Source organism: Pterocles gutturalis, unplaced genomic scaffold, assembly GCF_000699245.1.
Source record: "Pterocles gutturalis isolate BGI_N339 unplaced genomic scaffold, ASM69924v1 scaffold15137, whole genome shotgun sequence".
NCBI lineage: Eukaryota > Metazoa > Chordata > Aves > Pterocliformes > Pteroclidae > Pterocles > Pterocles gutturalis.
The window spans coordinates 61,280-76,785 of record NW_010110502.1 but is presented as its reverse complement, the minus strand read 5'-3'; the positions used below and the strand labels follow the sequence as shown (position 1 = coordinate 76,785).

General features: G+C 36.5%; 1 protein-coding gene across 1 annotated transcript in view; it reads right to left on the bottom strand.

Annotated features, from left to right (window-relative positions):
* Positions 1-15,506, bottom strand: part of GPATCH2 (G patch domain containing 2) — a 105,980-nt gene that overhangs the window by 31,939 nt on the left and 58,535 nt on the right. The window contains exons 5-6 of the mRNA XM_010073406.1: positions 3,400-3,464; positions 2,328-2,367 (exon numbers count right to left, since the gene is read on the bottom strand). Of these exons, the coding sequence (XP_010071708.1) occupies positions 2,328-2,367; positions 3,400-3,464 (105 nt within the window). The remainder of the gene's footprint in view (positions 1-2,327; positions 2,368-3,399; positions 3,465-15,506) is intronic.

Sequence of the window (15,506 nt, the reverse complement as noted above, 5' to 3'; positions counted from 1 at the left end):
CGTGGCTCTCCTCTGGACTCTCTTCAACAGGTCCAGGTCTTTTTTTATGTTGGGGGCCCCACATCTGAACACAGTACTCCAGGTGGGGTCTCACAAGACTGTAAGTTACAAATACAGTGAATTTAAAATTAATTCAAATCAACCTGAGAAAATATGAATTAATTTGTCATTATGTACCAGCAAAGCTGACATTTTTCATATTCTATGGTGAACAGGTATTGTCAGTATGTATGATGTAGGTTAACGTATTTCTCAGCATGGAAATTTCTGTACTGTTACAAGCTTAGAGTTTTTAAAGAAGTAAACAAAACATCTTCAGTTAACAACTCTGTTGTGTGAGACAACCAATATATTAAAAAAATCCAATTAAAAAAAATCACTCAAACTCTATTCTAATCTAGCAAATTTGACTACTCATAGCATCAAAACTTCAGGAATAGGATAAAGGCTAACCCAAGAGAACTTCTTATCATGATTAATTAAGACGAAGCATGCTCATATTTAAATGCTCTTTTCAAAGTGTTTCTTCTTCTAGGAAACGTTACAAAATAATGAGAGTTAAATGTGAATCATATAAAGCCATCTGTTTAGATGTTAAGTGTTAGCTTACTGTAACATGTCAGAAGTTCACAATTTACAGCTGAAACCACACTATATTTTGTTCACTCTGGCAGTTTTGGGCAAGTAATATAACTTTGAGCACCATGTAGAGCTGTTGAGGGCTTTGTGAGGGGCACAGACACCCCTGTCCTGTGTGAAGTGCTTCTTGTGGGTGCAAGAGTGGGTGTCAAAGCCAACTGGAGAAGGCTCTTGGTCAGGCTGGCAAGGCTCCCTGGAGCAGGAGCGTGGCAAGCAGTTGGTGGGAACGAGCTAGGGGCAAGTAGGATGCTGCCCAGTTTCCAATTTTGCCTCCAGAGAAAAGAAGGTCCAGAGAGACTGGGCAAGTGAGCGTGGTAGAAACTTGTGAGAGCTGCATTTGATGGGATGAACCAATGGGCCTTCAACTGAAAAGAGCCTCAAGGAAGAAAAATGGCATGCACGGAAAAGCAAAAACCCCAATGAGACTGCTCTCATCATCAACAAGTATCTCAAATCCTAGTGAGATGGCAAAACAGCTGCCTGAACAAGGTCCTTCCCCCTCAGAACCCAATGGAGCTCCAAGCCAGCCTGGGCCCCCCCCAAGAACTTTCAGGCGATCTAGAACCCGCTCTAGAACATGCTCTAGAACTTGCAAGCTATCTAGAACCCGCTCTAGAACCACAAAGCGACCTAGAGCGTGTGCTAGAACCGGCTCTAGAAGTTTCAAGCGATCTAGAACATGCTCTAGAACCACAAAGGTGGCCTGGAGCCTGCTCTAGAACCAGCTCCTTTCGAAAAAAACCAATTCCACAATTCATACGTTCTCTAACTGTACCAACACCACCCCAGCTCTACAAACAACTGACTGGAAAGGACTCACTGACTGTCAAAGGCTCCAAGAAGGGAAGCCCTTGGGGTGTCTCAAACATCCTGGCTGTTAAAAACGCAACAGGCAATCATCTTCTCTCCTGCTGACAAGAAGAAGCCAAGAACAATGCACCAAAGCCTTTACTCCCTTCACTAACCAAGGACAAACTTTTGCTTAACAGGGTCAGCGCCCCCAGCGTGAAGGCACCAACAAAGAAAGTTGTTACCCTATTATCATCCCTATAGAAAGGTATTCCTCTGTGTCTGAAGAGAAGCTAAAGGAATAAGTGCTGTGTTGCTAATCAAATATTGAACATGTCTTCACATTAGCTCAAGCACATCCCTAGGCTTGGACCTCCTAGGGATTACACTGTAGGGTCTCGGCCGACAAACTAGTAAGATATTTTCACCAATATCTGCACCATGATGGATATCTAACATTTCGGTTTTTACTGCTGTGGCTGTTTTAACCAATGAAATGCAGAAAAATGGAATTGAAGATCTTCCTGTAGAAGCCTGCCCACTCTTGTCACTGTTCCATATTTCTTGATTTTGTGAGTCAAGTGTTTGGCTTTCCAGCACTTTCAGAAACACAACATTTGGAGATACTACAATTAACAAAATAATTTTAAAAAATTGCCCTTTTCATTTAACCTGTTAAAACTCAAATATACTTAACTGAAATTAAGTGACTAAAGATTTTTAATTAAGAGACTTTTCCAAATGCACTGCTGTTAATATGTTTCCTCACAAGAAAATATGAAGTCATACCTGGTTTGTTTATAATTTCTTAAAACATTAGCCCACTACCTCTGGAGTAGAGGTAGTTAAATTCCTTTATACACTTCAAGTAAACTGTTCTTGATCAAAGCAGCTCTTACCTGGCTATGTTCCTTCCTAGCCCCAGGGCTAAACCAGTGGCTATTGGGAGAAAAAGAAAAGGCAGGTTTAACAATATAACTAACAAAGCACATGCTGTCATATGACCAGTCTGTGCGTGCTTTTAGGTATTTTATTGTCTGCCAGGAAAATATAGCCTTCGGCTATGCTTTATTTTAATAGGATATTTTTATTGAACTCTCCAAGTTTTGAAAGAATGCACGACAAATGTCACTTCTGAGTAGCTACTGGCTTTATAGGTAACTATATTTTGCCAAATGAGCTAAAAGAATATATAAGTGATAGTATTTTAATACACTATAATGCATGTGCTATAAATAAAAGGAATTGTGTATTTAGTACTGAAGTGGTATTTATTAATGATTACAGCTGAAAAGATTTTTAAGTACTGTGGCCTACCTCTTAGTGTTAATGTATTGTTTCACAAACTGAGGCCTGAATTTGAATCTAAAGTGAAATTCAAAGTCTACAAATTCAGTGGTTTAATATCTCCATACGACTGCACAATTGGCAGCCTTACTTCACTGAAAATTTGGACTAAAACATTGACATGCAGGGATAAGAACACACCCACAGTGTGACTTTTCCCTCAACACACGTCCAAACAATTAATTCAATGTCTTTTTGTAGAATTCATGATAACCTCCTTCCTCACATGATGCATCATGTTTAAGACTCAAAGATGTGATGCTCGTTTATTTTCATATATTCAAGCCTGGCATTTCTGAATTTCTCTTTGGAGAAAAATAAAGCAGGTCTTTTTAAACAACTCATATTCAGTATCTAGCCTTAAGAAGTGTAGTGTTTTAAGAAAGCATATACTTAGCAAGTTAATAAAAACACATTTACAAAGCACTGAAGTTCACATTTAATTAAGAAACATAAAATGAATTACAAAGGATTAGAAATATTATTTTAAAAAAATTCATTATGTAACAGAGTCGAGGGTCTCTTATTGCATCTTGTAGAGTTGTAAAATGGGGCTTTGGGATAGAGGTGCTACTGTAAAGCAAACAATAATAACAAGTTATAACTCCCACCACTGATACTCACTCATGGTGAAGAGAATCCTGGGACAAGTGAACTGTTTTCCTGCTACTGCCTGGTCCTGGGGTAATCTAATGGAAAAAAGCAGGAAAAAAGTCTTTGAATAATGGGGCAACATATCCACACAGTAAATTGTTTATTAAGAAAACATATCACAAATATTAAATACAAAATACAGAACACTAGATACAGTAAATTCAGTTAGCAATATCTGCAATTTTTAAAAGAAATCTGACTACAGAAAGTGCTATACAAGATTTACCAAAATTCTTTAGGTGTAATTCTGACTGGATGTTAGACGTCAGACATTTACAGATATCAGGGGCCTGAGTCACTTTTGAAAAGTCCATGAAGCACTTTATCTCTGAAAAACGAAAGCTAGATGTTTTGAAAATCATATTCAACATACTATCCTTATACATGGATAATACAGCAATAAATTTATTAAAAAAACCACTCCTGACCTTTGTGTCCCAACATAAAGATTTTGAAATTCAAGTTGATGTAGGATAGAAAGCAAAGATGAAAGAATTTTCACCACACTGTACTGTAGTCCTTGCTAGTGCTTTATATGTACTGAAACGAAAAACACATACTATGCTCAATTTAAGAATGATCTTAAGAATGAACCATAGCATATGCAGACTTTTGCAGATGATAATATTCTGGTACTGCTCAAGAACACATTCAAAGAGCTTTATTCTGATTTTTAGAATCTGCTTAATTTGTCCGCATGTGTAGATAGGTAAAAGCAGAAGAATAAGAGACCACCTGATGAAACTCACGCTTGAAGAACCAGAGCAGAAGGCAAACTATTCCTGTTGGAAAGAACGTAGGAACAAATTTTCAGTTCCTTGGAGATAGTTTTACTGTCAGTAGATGACCAGAGGTGGGAATGAAGTCAGATGTTCTGCCAGTTTTGAAAGGAGGCCACAAAAACTCACTGGTAATACAGGCTTGACGAAAGTGCATAAGCAGAAGATTCACAGATCTAAGCAGCCTACTGTTTATTAAAAGAACAATGTGCTCAACTTTTAAAGAAAAATATCCCTATTCATCTGGTGTCATGACGGAGAAAAGCCAGGGCAGTCAGAGACCCAAATCTGGAGAATTTTCAAAGAACATCCACTGAGTAATTTGAAAGCTCTGTGCGGGTAAAGTATTCGACCAAAATCTGTTTCTTTGACCTGAAGAATGACATCACCCAGGGCTGAACTGGGAAACCCTAAAGCATTGTCACTCTTCTGGCTGATGGTGATTGAAAAGAATTGGTAATACCCTACTGCAGAAAAATCTATGCAAACATACAAATCCCTAGTAGAGGAAATCATGGCAGCTACATGCGAGAAGAGTGCCTACTGCTTTACTCGCATTTGGAATTTACTGTTTTACTAGATGTACTGAGGCCTTACGTAGCCACAGGACAATAATAAAATAGTGACCAAATGTTACTTTTGCGATGTCGTAGCTCACCTAATAATAAGAGCAAGAGATGTCAAGTCACAAAGACAGACCTGGAAATATGAACAAGTATTTTAATATGCAATTTCCAAATTTTAAGATTAATAACTAAACTCTTACTTTAACACTATAGGTAAACATGTAGCTCAGCTCTCGACAGTTACATCCTGCATTAATCTCAAAATGAGGTTTTCATGCTATTCCAGTGGGTATTCCTGGAATACAGTAATCCATTTTCTACACTGTGGCTATAAGAAAAGCCGACTGTGCCTATGTCATGCTTTGTTAGAGGTTCATGATCACATTATCTCATGGTGGACCTGACACTTTTATTCAGTTTACAGTATGTTCTGTGTACAGGCAACTTATTTCCTTTGCCAGGGCTGCTGACAACCTTTTCCACACTATATTAATCTTGTTTACAGACTTTATCTTGGTACAAATATCAGAAAACTGAACTTTTTATCTCATGGAGAAAATAAACAACATGTTGACAGAAGCAAAAGCTATTTTCTGGACTAAAATTGGTTGTTTACCTGCAGCCATGCTTATGGAAACAAGTTTAAGTTTCCAGCTTACTCAAAATACATAATCTGAAATTTAATAAGCACAGAAATTTCAAGAAAAATCACTTGATAAATTGCCAGTTTTAAAATAATATATAAACCGTAGAAGTATGTTTTTCCACTAATTTATATGAGAACAGGAACTTGTTTGGAATGTAGTTACAACTGATCAAAGTACACTGCTGAGGTTTCTCTTGCACACCCTGAAGAGCTTCACTTACCAAGCAGCCACAGAATATTTACAAAACTGAACTCACAATGCACACGTACAGGTCTTTACATAAAACTGAACACTCATTATTCTAAGATTCACAATATATTAATGCAAATGAATTCATATTCGAAAAAAATTTTATCTAGGGTGTAAAAAACCTAAACAAAACCTCTTGCCCATCTTCATCTGTTAACTCACTATTAGAAAAACTATTGCAAAGTTCTGCTGAATCTCCACAGAAGAGAGCCCATAGGTCCAGAAAGGGGCAACAGATTGGACAAAAACCAAAACAAATATGCTCTCAGCTGTTCAGATTCTTTAGTAATGAAAAAAAATATGCATAGTTATCTAGAATTGGTTTAGGTGATGACGTCCCAGTGCACAAGAAACCAGGGGTTAAAGCAAGTACTAGCTTTCTCTTGGAATACTAAGAACGAGAAACACTGAAATTTTGCACAACTAAGATTTTTTTATTTGAATGTGAGTGAGCATGTCTGAGCACACATGTGTATCAAGGAACCAGAATTACTGGGGTGGGAGTGTTTAGAAGACTAACAGATCAGACCTGCGTTAAACTGTAAACTAAGCTCATTAATTGGTAGTGGCCACTCTGTAGTGGTCAGTTCTTACACACTATTAAACATCCTCCTTATATACCTGTCAGCTTTTAACCCTTGCATGCTAAATTAGCTGTGAGTGCACAATATCACAGAGGTGATGCTACATAGTTAGCACTGATGGCTATGGTCCTTGATGGTTGTTAGCCACAGGGGTCAAGCTGACCAGGACTGAGCCACCTGAGAAAAGACATTGGAATTGAAGTGGACTTGTCTTCTTTCTCATCAAATTCTCCTTGCTTATGTCTTACATCTTTATATTACTGTTCCTTCCAAAAAAGTGAGGAAAGGGGTGCCTTCTCTTTTTTTTCTTAACAAACACCTGAGTCATGGGAAAGTTAAGTGCCACCTGAAAAAGCACATTTTGATAATGACCAACAAATGCTGCAGACTACTTTTGCCACATGCTTTATAAGAAGAAGAAGGCAGCAATTTTTTTTTCCTAATAATACAAATATAGCAGGAATACTTATATTAAAGAAAACTAATCAATTTAGTGGATCAGTTTATGCATCTCTTAATAAAATAAATATTATAGCACTGCTTTAATTTACATGTGTCATAAAGAAAAGGTACTACCATGTGACAAGAAAAAATACACTAAGTCAACACAAAACAAAAACACATTACATCATTACTTAACAATTCTGTTTACTTCTCATTTTAAGTATATTTTGATATTCAGTTACTGAACAGTCCACAAGAAATAATTCATTTTTAAAGATACCTATAACATAGAGCTCCCAAGGACGGATGTGTTCCATACACAGTATTTTCTCAATACTTAAAATAATACAAACTACCTCAAAATGCATACTCAACCATACCTCCTCTCCCTTATCTTTTCCCATGCTATCAAACAATCGAGCAAGTACACTTCCACTTTATGTTTAGCTTAGGAAACAGATTTTTGAAAAAATACAGACTATGTCCTATTCATAATTGTACCTCAGGTATGTTTTCCATTACTGAAAAAATAAATTTTAAAAAATATAAGTAATTTTTAAATACTGGAAGTTATATTTTTGTATTTTAAATTGGATTTTATGCCAAATGCTCTGTAGCAAGTGCAGTGAAAAGACATTACTGAGCTCGGCTTCTACAGGCTGAGATTACCTTGCTATAATTTGGTGGACTTGGCAGTGTTAGGTTTATGGTTGGACTCTATGATCTTACAGGTCTTTTCCTAGACCCAAATGGTTTTATGAGACGTTTAAAGAATCCACATAAATAATTACAGAAGTGTTTGACTGGAACACTTAACTTCGCAATCACAATGTGTCACATTGATAGTATGCAAAACCAGTAAAATTTCAGCAAAATTTTGCTGAACACTAGTTACACAAACGAGATAACCACTTTTCTAAATGAAATAATAGGTCCTTTTTTCCACTCTATGAATTAACTGTCATGATCAACTACAGACTATCACATGTAAAACTTAATTATATTAAGCAAAACTTTTAAAGTCTAGAAGAAAAGATACTTTTTTCTGGGTGCACATATGTATAGTATCTTTTTTTTACTTTGTTGATGAATACATCCTGAAAAGTTCAGTAGCAACCAATTTTCTCAGGCAGGAGTTTCTGCAAAACAAGTTGTTGTCCAACACAAAATGCAATTAAAATCAATCCGTGTCAACAGGATTTTGCAGTGGAAATGACAGCATCACAATGGCACTTCCATAATTCACAGATCTGTAATTGCCGATTGATAGGAAATTAAATCAAACTATATCAAGGGAAGAAATTGAGAAAATATCTTCTCTACATTTTATTGCGCTGATTAAGATAATTTCTTATTAATGTCTGCATCAACTTATTATCACTTGTTTTATACTCCTTCTTCACTAGAAGCATTGGAAAGCACCTACAATAAACAGAGCTCTGGATTTAAAATACATCTTTAAAAAAAATATAGATACAAATTCTTTGACTTGGAGCAATATATAAATCTAAGAAAATAAAAACTGCTTTCACAGTATACATTACTGAATCATTGCCATAACCCCAGCTTGACATTACCATTACATTTGTATTCCCTGCACAAGCACACACTTGCTGAAGGGCCCAACCTGACCATCTCAGAGAAGCATCTCTAATGTACAGATTACCTTTAAGTGATGCTCAAACTGTGCAGAGTCTTTGTGAAGACATAGCCCACTGGCAGAATAGTTTTATGCGAATAGTTCTATGCCAGTTTCCTGCCATTCTAGTTGTAATTCTTTAAAATTGACCTCTTACTAACATAGTGTTGCAAAAAAAACAAACAAAAAAACCCCACAAAACCAAAAAAACCCCCAAAAACCAAAAAAAACCCCAAACAAACAAAAAAACCCCCACAATGGATAATTGTCATTCTGCTTGCAAAATATATGCAACTGATAAGGATAAAAAACCTCAAGAAAAATAGGTCAAAAAATATGGGTGTTAATCCTAAAGCAAAAACACATCTCCCTGTACATGTTTTATTGTTTTCTCTTAATTCGAAAAAAAAAAAAAAAGAAACAAAGGAGCTATGCACTCTAGACAAAAGGAAAATCAGTGAGTTTCTTAGAATTAAAGAATATGTCCCAGCTCCCCAGTCCCTCTAGTGATTTCACACAACCGATCAAAATACCTCGATCTCTTCCTATATGGTTTACAACTGAATGATAAACAGATGGAAAAGAAAAACTATTGGATCTGAGATTAAAAGAAAAGTCTGCTCTGAACATAACGCCTTCAGACGAAGACAGAAAATTTAAATCTTATGTATAAAAGCAACATAGGGAATTTATTTGTAAAACTTTGCTATTACACAGTTTTTCTTTGCTGCTTTTAAGACAAAACTTAAATTTCCAATTAAATAATTATAAACTTAAAACAAAAAAGACTTTTCAAAAAGAGACTGGCCTGGGTGCAAAGTGGTTTGTTTGTTCTAAATGGTAACACTAGCAGAAAATATCACAGACCATGTTTTGTCCTAAATCTTTGTCAGAGGGACAAGCTTTTATATACTATAGAATAGGCAACAGAGAAAGTTTGATGATGCTTTGCAATGATATACATTGGTGCATACATGCTTGCACTAATTTCCCGTAGTACAAAAAAGCTACTAACTAAATGCTGCAGTAATATGCTGTGTATAAAAACATCTTTATTATAATATTTTAGCTGTTTGTTTAGATATAAAACTTTGTAGGGTGAAATCTTAGCTTCACTAAGCCAATAGGATTTTGACTTCAGTAGTGCTGGGACTGTGTCCTTATTAGTTAAGAATGACCTAAAATGCTGAAATAGTGTTTTCACTTGTAACATCATCATCAATAAGTGAAGTTACCCACGCAGCGATACAGACAGGAGGAAGGAGCAGAGCAGTGATCAGGATACTAGCCTTGACCTCAGAGATGCAGGTTCAACTCCTTGCTCTGCTGCAGGCTTGCTGTTTTGACCTTTGCTAAGTTGTTTTCTGCAGTTTAGTTGCTCATTTGGGAAAAATAAGAAAAAATACGAACAAGACCCTCCTTCCCCCCCTCCCCCAAAGTAACCTGTAATAGTTTTTGCTTACTTCGTTAAAGTAATGTCAGATAAGGACAGTAAAGATTGTACCACCAACAAAAGATGTCATCAAAGCATTTCCTTTAAGACTGCTTAAAATATGCTACTGAAGGTGATTTTTATTCCTACTGCCACAGGACTTAGCAGCAGGAGAAAAACCATCAATATAAAATGCATTTACATATATAAGCAGAATTACACATAACAGAACTCTTTGCAGGTAGCACAGCTCATGGCAGCATAAGCTTGCTGAGAATGGATTAAAAAAAACCTCACACACACAACAAAACCCCCATCTTCAAATCACTGCCCAGCTTCAGTAGCAAGCTATGAGTGGCCTCTACTGGCTGACCAAAGGCTACAAAAGTCACTAAGCTTTTTCTATGAGTTACAAATGTGATTTATCAAGTGTGTGAAGAAATGCTAACAGAAAGAATATGCTTGTCACTGCTAAATACTTCACTTATTCTATGGCTAAAAAAAGGCAAACACAAGATGAGCGATACAATAGCCAGCGGGGAAAAATACCATTAATACTGGTGCTCCTAAGATTTGTCCAAATACATACTACAAATACATATGTGCAAAAGTCCGTTTTCCAAAAGCTGATAATGGAACAGCAGGATATACTGTGCTAGCTCTAAAGGTGGAAACAAACCTGAAGCTCAAGCGGTTTATAATTTGTTTATGTAAGTTATATATTTTGTATGAAGACTGAATTACTTCAATTATGATATCAGTGGTCTGATACAGATGCACAATTAGAACAACACCATTAGGTGTTGTGGCACCTGAGAAGGTATGAAACCAGAGACTACATAACTATTCTTTTCATAAATGTGCAAATTTGGCCTTTTGCTTATTTATAAAATTAAAACCAGTAAAACACCAAATAATAAAAAATGAAACAACTGGAGTATGAAAGTGTCACATCTACTGCCATAAAGATGATCTACAATTTCCTCAAAGTACATGAAAAATATGTTTTTATTAAGAAAACAGAGAAACATTAAAACATAACTTTTTAAACAATACAGTAATTGTGGACAGCATAACTTGAAAAGACGAGAGCAAAAGCAGTACAAAAGATGGCAAAAAATATTTATTAATAGTGCAATTTCTGTATTCAAATAAAAATAAAGATTACATCAAAAAAAGTAAAAAGACAGCACCACTAGCAAGGAAGTGATTTTTTTTTACTTCACTTTTCCTTCCTATAGCAATATACACCCGATTTCCATTCTCCCACATTTTAATTGCACCCTATCAAGAAGTATTATTGTCAAACATAAATGACTACTTGTGCCTTCATAAGCAGCTGTATGGTACTCACATAAAACTCTGTACTCAGTAGTATTTCTAGCTCCCGTTATGAATTCTGCCACATTTTAGAGTTCTACCTCATTTCAGAATTCAGTCCCATTATCTCCACTGCTCAAAATTGTTCACGGGGTTATCTAGCTGACATATAAGATAACCCTCCATCTCACTAGACACCACTGGGATACGACATGCTGACCCACAGTAAGCCCTGGTTATTAGCTTGAAACATACACCATACAGTGGAGCTTCGAGTCAAATAATTTGTTCTAAAGTCTTTTCATTTTACTTATACATTAAAATTAAAACTCATTTTAAACTTGCTGACATCAGTTCCATTAATCTATCCAACCACGAGTATATTTAGACACGTTAATCTTCGATTTTGACTATTATTAGAAAACATGAAAAATACTATGACTAGAATGCAGGCTGCAAGTAACGCCTTTTTATTTTCAAAAAAGAAAGTTATTTTAGTTTAATAAATCATAACTAGATGAAAAACAAATGACCAGCTGCTGCAATTAAATAGAATGACACCTTGCCTCCATTGCACTGAAGCCCAGTGTCTTCTCTCACTGAAAAAAGGCTCATAGAAGACAGAAGTACAGAGAGGTCTCATTCCTTCTGTCCCATCTTCTCCATACTACTGCACTTCCAGGCACTGGGAAAGTGGCTAGGATGAGCAACCCCAAACAGCGGTGGGCAGCACTGATCTGCTGGGATCACTCACTTCTCCCTCCCAGCTGCAGAACGGTTTCCTACCGCAGCACCCACAGTTCTGCAAGGTCTTAAAAATCTTGAACCAGTCAAGTCTCATTTGCATGAAAACCTCGTTACCTTTTGTTTTTAAAAGGGGTACCCAATGAGCTATATTCCAGCCTGGACAAGAAAAATCAGACAGTACCCTAAGCTATATTCAGGAGAATGAGCCGATAGGAAGCTGGTCACAAGATAATGCCGATAGCAGTGTACCTAAGAATTTCCCGCATGAAGAAAATAACTCAGGTATCAGAAAATTTTGGTTTCAAAGGTTATACTTTGGTAAGATTTCGAACCAAACACCTTTCAAAATTTATAGTTTGATCAATAAGAGACCTTATGAAATTTACATATCTGAACTGCTAAAATAACAGCATGAACTTTCACCCTTTAGGCTGGATAACAGTTAAATAATCAGTGCCCAAAACAAGATTTTTCTTCATTTCACTTGAAATTCCCACCAGAAGGGCCTACACTAGTGGTAAAACTGCAGAAAAAAAAAAAAAAAAAAAGGCTTGAGGGGAGTTTCACATACAAACGTGGCCAGTTTCACTGTTGACAGTATCGTACACGTTTAATTATGTTGAGCTTGCCTGTACGTAAATGTTTTACCCTTCCAGCTTACATAACTGGTATATTTTTAGAAGTCTTTCTGGATTTGCCACTCTCTCTACCATCTGAACTTCTAATTCGTAACTACAACCATTGTTTCAAATTGTGAATACCAGGAGAAGCAACCAGGAAGCTCAGAAATCAACTTTTCATTGGGCACTTTTAAGGTCAAGCTAAATTCAGGCTTAAGATTTTTTTCTTTATTTTTCTCCCTAAGCAAAATGACATAGAAATTAAACATGTTTTAAAATACATTACAATCAATATAATTTTTCTTAGCAAGACATTCTCAAGCTTTTCTATAATCCTGCCTTCAAATATCAAATGTAAATAATTCATGACTTCTATTATAGAAGAAATGGAAACAAGTAGGTTCTAACAGGAAAAAAAAAACAACCCTCAAAAGTGGGAATTCCACTCATACATTTTAAAAGAGACTGTCAAGCTTGTTAGGCTTAATAGCAGTCCCACACTGGGATATCAACACTTGAATAAGCATTGCATTTCAAAATTTCTAACAGAATGCAGATACCAAAGATGTATCCTCCCAAAAGCTGATGAATCAATTGTGCAAAGTCACCATTAACTTTGATTTGAAGACTAAACTGTATGATGTTATTCTCAAATCCCCCCTTATCAGTAAGAGTGCTGAAAGATTCTCTTTGTATATCAAGCCCTACATAATGGAAAACATCACAGGATGCTCTTAAGAGTGAGCCTATAGTTCCTAACAATAATTTAAACCTGTATTGCATTAAAATGATAGCTATCCCAAAACACTAATTCATACAGGAAGGTGAAGCCTGTGTTCTAGGAGCAGAACACTGCTGGTATCTGGAATCCACTCCTCCAGCAAGATGAAATATCATTGCTATGTTTTGTCCTACGTTTTTCATGGTACACAGCATATATTTACCTGGTAGTTTTATGCTATTTTGTTAAAATAATGAATGTTTATGGACTTGTGCTGTCAAATTAAACTTACTTTTACAAGCAGTGTTTCTGTCAGACAGTTGTGTTGATCATGTGAAAACTTTTTGTGCTCTTTTTAAAATTTAAAGGAAAAATTTAGGAAAGAGAGTTTATCCATTTGCCAGACAAGTATGCGTGTGACCAAACGCAGAGAAAGCTGTCTGACTCTGTGGGAAGACAAAAATCAGGGCACTGTTCTCATTTCCAGGCTCTTCTGTTCCCAGGATTAACATGGGGGAAGGACTTTGCCCTAATGTCTCTGGTGGTATCAATTTTATTTTTCTGGCCAGACCCATGAGAATAGGTTTTGATCCCTATGCAACACACGAGCTGCCTTAGGCTTCTGAAATTCTTGATAAAACCATTTACAGGCAACTTTTGGACACCAAAAGCATATCCTCTACTTATAAAGCACCACTGTAGACAAGAGGAAGAACTGGTTTGTTGAGTCCTGACAACACAGAGGGTCAAGTAAAGGACATGTTTCTCTCTATTCCAAGTGCACAGAGAGCAACATTATTTTTCAGGCATGAAGCTGTAAAGCACGTTGTGCCAGGTCCTGGGGAAGACTGACTTTCCACCCACCTTAGGGTGGAGACCATACATCATTGAATTATGGCCTGTGGCTAGCAGCAACTCCTCACAAAATGCCAAGGGAATTCTAAGTTGCCCTTGAGTAGTGAGGAAGTTATTTTCACTGTTAACATCAGAAAAAAAAACACATGAGAAGCCAAAAAGAGGGTCTTTGTCACAGAGAAGACTTTGAATCAAATACCAATATGTTGCATTTATATGGGTATGTCATTCTGGAAACACCTAGAGCTAACTTAGTCCCTAATAAAGACAAATTGCCCTAAAAATTTATAACTTGTGTAAGAGCATGACATGACTCACCAGGACAATGTCCAAGACAAGGAGATGGAAGTAGGAGAGTACTGACATGGAAATTCAATGTATCCAGCTATTTATGAGCGACAGCCTGGGTGCTAAAATTTCTACATGTCCCGAAGTTTTCAGAGACTACTTGTGGTACAATCTGATGGTTACCAAGATACAAACTTCACTTTCAGTCAAGGGAAGTATTTTCACTACTTACTTTTCACAAAAAGTAAGCATCCTCCTATGGGATGCTGGAATACACATTTCACGTTAGTTTGGAATGAAAGAAGAGGAAAATGAGCCAGAATGAAAGTAGAAAGTACTGTGTGTAAAGATTACCATAAAAAAAAAACCAAACCAGAGTATCTGGAAAAGCACATCTTCATAGAAATCTACAGTAAGATAAAAACCAAGAGGCTGTTGAAAGATAATAGTGACTATTCCTTTAAAAAACGGTGCTTAGGGAGTTCTTTGAATCTCTCCGCTTTAAGGCTCAAAGACTTCAGGTTAATATAAACTGATTCATCTGCTCTCCCATCCCCAAGATGGTTGAGTAAATACCACCAACACAAAGCCTTGCTGAACCTACTAGTTGGCATTCAAGCTGGTTGTGGTACGATCCCAGGCACAGTTTATAAAGTGAGTTAAGTTTGCAATTAATTTGCTGTCAATGCATATCTGTGATGTTTGCTTACTAAATGCAAGTTTCAGGATCAGAACCTTTTATTTAAGCTACTGAAGCCATACTATGCTGATGGCTACTCCATTTCCTACCAAATACCTAAGACCTTTACACAGTACTGGAATGGAGGCTGAATTGAGGGCACCCAGCACATTATCAGGCCTGGTTTGGTTTGCAAGCAGGTTTAACACTAGAAAGGATGGTAGGCTCCCAATTGTTGATAAGATGCTCACATTTCTCCTACAAAAATGAAAATTGCTGGTCAAGAGAAAGCCCATCTATTTAGTTATTAATTAGAAACCAACAGTGTAAATATTGCATTCCACAAAGTCAACTGGAAATTGTGAGTTTGAGAAGAGTTATAGCAAATAAACAGCTCAAGTTCTGGGAAAACAAAATACAAACAGGGACACCTGTAACTTTGGCTGAAACTTAAAAATTGCACTTGATGGCAGCATTCAAGAAAATGTACGTATTGGCAGAAAGTGC